This window comes from Gavialis gangeticus, unplaced genomic scaffold (genome assembly GCF_001723915.1).
Source record: "Gavialis gangeticus isolate Ggan-Ray unplaced genomic scaffold, GavGan_comp1, whole genome shotgun sequence".
Classification (NCBI taxonomy): domain Eukaryota; kingdom Metazoa; phylum Chordata; order Crocodylia; family Gavialidae; genus Gavialis; species Gavialis gangeticus.
Genome location: NW_017729033.1, coordinates 30,348,289 through 30,356,258, shown reverse-complemented (window position 1 = coordinate 30,356,258; position 7,970 = coordinate 30,348,289). Strand labels below are relative to the sequence as shown.

The 7,970-nt window shown below is 42.0% G+C and overlaps 1 protein-coding gene across 2 annotated transcripts in view; it reads right to left on the bottom strand.

Moving 5' to 3' along the window:
• The window catches only part of EVC2 (EvC ciliary complex subunit 2), a 192,506-nt gene that overhangs the window by 66,804 nt on the left and 117,732 nt on the right, over positions 1-7,970 (bottom strand). The window contains exons 12-13 of one of the 2 annotated variants that reach the window (XM_019526310.1): positions 2,453-2,612; positions 606-1,066 (exon numbers count right to left, since the gene is read on the bottom strand). In XM_019526310.1, the coding sequence (XP_019381855.1) occupies positions 606-1,066; positions 2,453-2,612 (621 nt within the window). The remainder of the gene's footprint in view (positions 1-605; positions 1,067-2,452; positions 2,613-7,970) is intronic. The other variant, XM_019526311.1, reaches the window with a different exon arrangement.

Here is a 7,970-nt window from a genome sequence, read left to right as displayed (position 1 = left end):
AATATCTAGCTTCCTACAGGTCACATGCCTGTTCCCATTTATGTGTTTTGCAACCACAATATTTACATATAATCATCCTGTTCTGATGTCTAATGTCTCTGATTAAAGATTACATTTCTAGTTCTAAGATATATGGTAGCAGAAAAATGCACAGAAAAATCAAGAATAGTTAAAAAAAATCATCTTAAAACTATGGAAGTGGTAATGTTAATTGTGGGGCTTATTATACTTAATGCTTTGAATACTCTCTCAGATGCTGGGACTCTGAGGAAGGGCTGAGAATACTTCCATTTGCCAATAATGCAGGAGTTGCATACAAATTGTGACATACACTAAGTTAAGCTGGACCTACCTTTAAATTTTTTTTTTCTAGGAATTTTCATTGAAAATAAAAGACTTATTTTTCACAAGTTCTCAGCACTGAGCACAGACACTGACTCTAGCAGGTGCTTCAGATGCTAAGCTCTTATGGAAACCACATCCCGTTCCAAAGTTTATATAAAATAAGTGATAAGTAAAAAATAAAGCCAAATATGTGATTAATTCATACGTTATTTTTCTTTACAAGAGATATAACCAAGAAAAGAGAATAGGCAGGCACTTACATGAACACTAACTTTTCCCAGGTCCTTAATTTTTTTTGTTCTGAAATACTGTTTGCTAGCTCTTGGTTTGCTTTTTTCCTGGTAGTCTGAAGCAATTCTTCAAAGGCCATATTTTTGTCACGTTCTTCTTTTTCAAGCTGTTCAGTCTTAATGGCAATCTCCTTTTTATGTTCCTCTACAACTTGTAGCAAGTATGACTTTGGCACACTGAATTTTAACAGTTCTGGCACAATTACTCCATACTGAATGTGTTTAAGCTCCTCAATCGCTTTCTCTGTCAGACTAAATTGAAATACTTTTAGTTCTTCACTGGCATTATTATCAAGCTTTTCAGTAAGTTCTTCAGATTCAACAGCCTGATCAATCAGAAGGTTTTGCCACTGCCTCAAGTAGTGGCTAACCTCTTTAGTGGTTTTGAAAGCATCTCCCAATGACATCTGCTCCTTTCGTTGTTCTTTCTGCTGATTTGTTTACCGAAAAAGAAACAAGATAAATATAAGGAATAACTTTCCAATTCATAAATAGAGCAGAACCGACATCAATTGCATTTGGGTGTTCACAAACCACTCAATTCATAGTGGGTTGCCAAATTAAATGCAAGCCGCACACCATGCAAAGGAGCACCGCCTGTATGATAAGCTAGAACGGAGCTGTCCACCTAGCCATCTACTGAGCAGTTAACAAGCAGGTGATGGGCTCCTGCCTAGCTGCCACTCTGCCCATTGCTCTTGTGGCACTGGTGGCCATGGTCTCCAGCCAGCCATACCTTCTGGGGGTGGGGCAGCACAGTACAAGCGGGTCAGGCTGCCTGCACAATGTGCACCACCAGGAGGTCCTGCACCAATAGTGAGGGGCAGCTGAGCTTCCTGTGTTGTACAGCAGGCTCCCCACATAAATATAAGACATGCCATTATGGGGTCACACCACAGGTCTCCCCAGTAAACTGTACCTCACCATGGAAATGGAGGCTGAGGGAAAGAGTATTTATGCCTATCCAAACTGATGAGCCCAGCAGCCACTATTACTTTGGGTTAAGATTACACATAATGGCTAATGCCTACAAAAATGCAATGTGCATTTTTTGCATTTGTCTAATAATACGGCATACTCTAGGCATCTGAGTATATAAAGGTTCCGAAATGTAAATTACAGAAATGAGCAGTCAAAGAAATGCTGGGAAGGGAGAGAGAGACTTTTATAGATATCTAGCATCTTACTGCATATAATACTTTCACAGTAAGCTGGTGCAGAGCCACCCTTGTGTTGATAAAAGCCTTGGATGACACTAAATTATATGCCTAGCTTTCTCTCTTGCCTTTGAAGGATTGCTCAAAAATGCAACCTTCCAATTACATATTCTGCATCCTTCCATTCTTTGTAATTCACGTACAGGATTTTAGTTAGCCACAAATGCATAAACTAGACCAGAGGGCAATGAGTGGAGAATTCACAAAGAATATGGATAAACAGGATTGTCACAGATCTCTATGGAGCCTGGAACCTAGTTTGTGTAGCCATGGAAGCTGCATATAAAAACTGTAGAACCTAGTCCTAATACCTTTGACCCAAGGAGACTTCAAATTTCAGAATGGAAACTTGGAGTTTCTTCAGTCATATAACTTCCCTGCATATTTTTCTAAGAGTAGGACATAATCTGATCAGAGCCTGAACAGCAGGGATATGAGTTACTACATAGCTATACTGTGGTAACATTACTGAGAATAATGAAAATAAAGGATTTCCTCTATTCCCCCCCAGCATAAGTATTAAATTTCTTCATGTAAGAATTATACTTTATCTTGCAGCTCTATTGTTTTCCGCTTCATAATCCCAGAGTAAATAATTACCTTTTGCAACACTTCTCTTCTTCTCTTAAAAATGAGCTTCTGGTGAAGCTTTTGCTTTTCATGTCTCAAACCATGATCCAACTTCTGTTCAACAGAACGAACTTCTGCCTGAGCCCGGTCCAGCAGGATTCCCAAATGACTTTCAGACAAATGACCAGCTCTGGAATAATAGCGTTTAGAACGTGTTACCTTGAGTACTTAACTGTATGAGTATATGACACACTGCCATAGGATCACAGCATGTTTCTACTTATGCATAAATAAGAAACAAAGAAGGAAAAAAAAAAAATCAAGGATACAGTAGAGCCAAGTGCTTGTACCCAGGTTAGTATTTCATAAAATATTCAAAAAAGATATGTGCATATATATACTTACATATTTAAAATTAACATTTAAGGGAACATTTTTTTATGTTTTCTATTCATGGAATATCACCAAAATGTAGCTATATTTATGCCTTCTTTCCATGTTTAAATACCATCTTTACCTGTATCCAAGATGACTTCAAATTTAAGATGACTCCCTCTAACAGTTAGATTCTATACATGGAAACTCAACTTAAAAAATCCTTTGAAAGATGTACAGAATCTAATTAATGGAAAGTCATCTTAAATTCCTCTCCCCACTGCTGTGACAGGGAAAGCAGTAGTGGGGGACAAAGAACCAGACAATATCCAGATGCAGCTGACTGCTGTAGCCTGGGACGGCATGGTTCATAGCTACTGTCCCAACTAATGTTGCGATAACCTTCATCAGCCAGTCCTGTATAACACTATGATTTTTTAATCATAATATTGAGATAATATCATTGTGATTGTGTAATTTACACTTAGCCAAACGTGTGCAAAGATTTTCACTTACATTTTAGCAACCTTCAGAAGTATGAAAAAATTAGAGATTTTGGATGAAGAGAGAAATAATTCTACAAACTGAACTCTATTACATTTCCAAGAGCAGGGCTTGTTCCAAATTCTGGAATAAATCTGAGAGATGATGACACTTAACTCAAGCTCATTTGACTTTAATAGTTATCCCTAATTATGTGAACATAAATGAGATCCAAATCATGACTGTTGTGGGCCAAATCCAATAAAGTAGAGACAAATAAATCTCTCTCTCTTCTATTTCCACAAACAACCTAATTTATATTCTAAATACTACTGATGTTCTCTTCACTTCAGGAGTTCCCAAAATATTTCCAAACAGAGAGATAAATGATCTTAATTCAATCACATTAAGCATTTGGGTATTTGTAGTTATAACTTTAAAAAAAAAAAAAAAAAAAAGGTTTCAGATTTTTTTTTTTGTATTAAAAATAGTATTTTTTTTTTTGCTACACATCATTTGCTAAAAGGGATTTTAAAGGGTCGTAATATAATCTGGGATGAAAATGCGATCCCCAATGCATTTTGGATTTTGTCAACGAACAACTTTCTTCAACTAATCTCCAGGCACCTGATTTTCAGAGCACAGCATGAAACATATCATACTGGTTTCAGCTGGAGCTGTGGGTTCACAGCACCTAGAAAATCAAGTGAGGAAGACACTGGGTTTGAAGGGAAGGAAGAACTTGTTTCTGGCTTCTGGTCCCAATGCTATATATGCATTTTATCCAATAACATTTCAATGCAGAAGCAATACAAGAAGCACAAGCTGTACTTCAAACACTTTGGATATCAGCATTAAAAGTAACAGGGATCTTAACAAATTGGAGAAATGGGCATTATACAACAAAATGAAATTCAACAAAAGACAAATGTAACATGCAACGCATGGGGAAGAAAAACCCAAATGCATAAATACAAAATGGAGTATAGCTAGTACAGTGGTACACTGCTGGGAAGGTACTGGGAGTTACAGGGAAACAACAAATTCAATACAAGCCAATAATACATTGCTGCAAGAAGAGAAATGGAAATATCGAGTTGTATTAATAGCAATACTGTATTCAAGCTACAGTAGGTAACAGTATCTGTTCTTACCTGGTTAGAATTCAAGTGGACTACTGTGTCCTGTTCTAAGAAGGACGTGTCCCCATTATGACCTAATGAAGAATGTCTTGCATTTGAAAGCTCATCTAATTCAATCCCAGCTATGTAGTTGGTCCAATAAAAGGTAACACCTTAACAAAACCTTGCCTCTTGCATAATTCCTGGGTCACCATGGCTATAACATCACTCTAACACATCCACATTTTAATGAAGGTGGAGAGAAACTGGAGATGTTCCAAAGGTGAACAATAAAGATAATAAATAGGCCACAATGCAAGTCATCTGAGAAAAAGTTGAAGGAACTAGGCTGTTTGGTTAAAGAAAAGGAGATTAAAAAGAGGAATAACAGCAACTTTTAAATTTACAAAAGGTTATCATACAGAAGAAGAAAAATTATTCTCACCAGAGGGGGCAGCACACGGAGAAATGCGCTTGAATTACAACAAAGCAGATTCAAAGAATCATAGAAAAATGGAACAAGCTACTAAGGGAAATTGTGTAGTCTCCTTTATTGTGGGGTTTCAATAAGACACTGACTGGATAGCACTAGAAGTGGCTTTAGAAACGGTGAACCCTGCAACTGTGTGGATGACTCTTTAGGTCTCTTCCAAGTCTAATACTCTAGGCCACAGCAAAGGATGCTAGCAGTAATCAAAATAGGATCTAATGGACAAGAGTTTTGCAGTATGGATGTAGAGGAAAGGCTGTAATTTAAGACACTAGGAGAAGAATCTGCAAGACTTAATGGCCTAGATGTGAAGACCTAGAGCAGCGGTCCCCAACCCGTTGATAGCGGAGCCTCTTTTGGTCAATCTGTGCTGGGGGGGCACTGGGCATGTATGCACAGGGCCACCCCCCCAGGCCAGCAGGTCAGTCTGTGGGGGAGGGAAGGGACACGGGAACAGATTGAGGTCTCCGCAGAAAGGAAGCTGAGTGGGGCCCCACCCGGCCAGGTGGTGGGACAATTGGAGCCCAGGGGGCTCCTCCAGGAGTGTGTGTGTGGGGGGGCTCCTGCCACTGGGTGCACCCTGGCAGAGGCCCTGGGGGCATGTGCCCCCCCATCTCTGCAGGAGCAGAAGTGGCAGAGGCAGCTGCTGCTATGTCTCGAGCCCTGCTGCAGCTGGCCATGTGTGGGCACAGCTCAGCTCAGCTCAGCAGCGGGTCAGGCCCCAGCCCGGATGGGTCTGGGAAGATCTGGTCATGCAGGTGCAAATGAGGGGGCTCCCACTGCTGGATGCAGCCCGGCAGAGGCCCCAGTGGCCCATGCCCTCCCCAAACTTGTGCTTGGGTTGCAGCAGGCAGCCCACAGCAGCATCTGCCTCTGAGCACAGGTGGGGGGGCGGGAAATGGGCCCCTGGGGCCTCCATTGGGCTATGTTCAGTGGCAGCAGTCTTCCCCACATACCCCTGGATGGCCAGAGCTCAACCCCACTTCTGTGCTGCTGCTGTGCTGAGCCATGCCCACGTGGTGGCCAGATGCATGTGGCATCAGGGCCTGGCTTGGCCAGGATTGGGACTCTCCGTAGTCCAGGGGTGTGTGGGGGGACTCCCGCCACTGGACACAGCCTGGTAGAGGCTCCATAACCCTCCAACCTGTGCTCTGGGTGGAGGCAGCTGATGCTGTGGGCTGCCCACTGCACCCGGAGAACAGGTGGGGGGGCACGGGCCCCCAAGTCAGGTTCCTCCACATGCTCCTGAACCACGGAGAGTCCAAGACCCGAGCACGCTGGGGCCCAATGCTACGTGTGTCCCACCGAATGGGCACAGCTCAGCACAGCGGCAGCACAGAACTGGGGATGGGCCCTGGGCTGACCAGGTCTGGGACTCTCTGTGATCCAGGGGTGCATAAGTGGCTCCCACTGCTGGGTGCAGTCTGGCAGAGGCCTTACGGGTCCATGCCCCCTCCCACCTGCGTTCTGGGCACAGCGGGCAGCCTGTAGCAGCAGATGCCTCCATTCAGTGCACAGGTGGGAGGGCACGGGCCTGTGGCGAGTGCCCCAGGCCTGTGCTTGTTCCAATATTTGACCACCCTCATAGTCCTCCTAATATCTAGTCTAAATTTCCCCTGCTGAAGCTTGAGGCCATTGCTTTAGTTCTGTCCCGTGATGTCAGGGAGAAAAGCCCATCTGTCTCTCTCTCTGTAATCACCCTTCAGGTATGTGAAGACTGTGATCAAATCCTCTCTCAGCCTTCTCTTCTCCAGATTAAATAACCCTTGTTCTTTCAGCCTTTCCTCATAAGTCTTACCACTAATCACTGTGAAAAAGAGATTAGTAAGAGAAATACTATGCTTTGGTCTTTCCTGTAAATCGGGACAGAGTTCCTATTTTAAAGACCTTTTCACAGGAAATTATTGTGGTTTTATTAGACATTAACATCTAAGAAGAAATTAATAAAGCAACTTGAGGTCTTCAAATTAGTAAAATTACTGCAACTCAATTATATTTTAAAGGGTTAGAAAGCAAATGCTAGTGATAATGTGATGAAGCATTTGTCACTAAATGGGTACCTGTTTGTATATTTAGATTAGTGTAGTTGTACTACTAAGGAAAGTGACTGGTATAAAATTCATTCAGGTGAGAACAGTACAATACTGGATTATGCACGGTATGGAGAAGGCAATACTAACATGGCTTTTGCAAGAAAAAAGATAAAGAGAACTTTCTATCTTCGAGCATTCTTTGAAAGTGTTAGAATGGGAGATAAGGTACTATGAATGCAATTCATTTGGAGTTTTCAATAAGCATTTTAAAAGTCTCCCAGAAGAGACTTAAGAAAAATGACTCAGAAATGCATAAGGGAAAAAGCAACTATGCTGTATAAACCAGTTAAGCAATTAAAAAAATTATACCAAATGGCTGTTCTGTAGGCCTAACATTAGGTACTCAGGTGATTGCACTGGGGCCAGTATTTAATAGGTTTATTAAATTTGGAAAAAAAGTGAAAGGATTTGTTGAACCATAATAATGACATTATGTTGTTTTCATTAGTAAAAACTATGAATGGCTGTGAGAAACTCTAGGTGGATTTAAATGTGACAACAGGGAACATAACTTGGATACATTTAAGATAAATGTACTGGTGACAAAAGACTGAATACCCTAACATGATAATAAGCACTGACCCTGTGGGAATCCCTAGATAGAGATGAAATGAGATTAAAGAGCCTAGAATTAGTATTCTGAGTTAATATGCAGGGTCCTGGCATCTGTTTGTCCAGTGGAAAGGAAGGACCTGGTTGACACAGAAACTAACTTTGCTGACTTTATACCACCAGGGAACTTATTCCTTCATTTCTGGTAGAATTATCATCAGGGATCCTGGTTTTCCCCGATAAAAAACTTAAAAATTCTCTGATAACCCCCCAAAATCCACGACTGCTAGTGCCCCTCACTCCCTACCCACAGCCCCCTGCCCCCCCAGCCCTGACAGAGGGGGCCCCCAGCTGCCAGGGACCTGGGTCCACAGCCCCCTGCAGGAGGCAGTGGTTGCTGTAGTGGAGCAAAGCCCACCTCTCCCCCCCCCCCC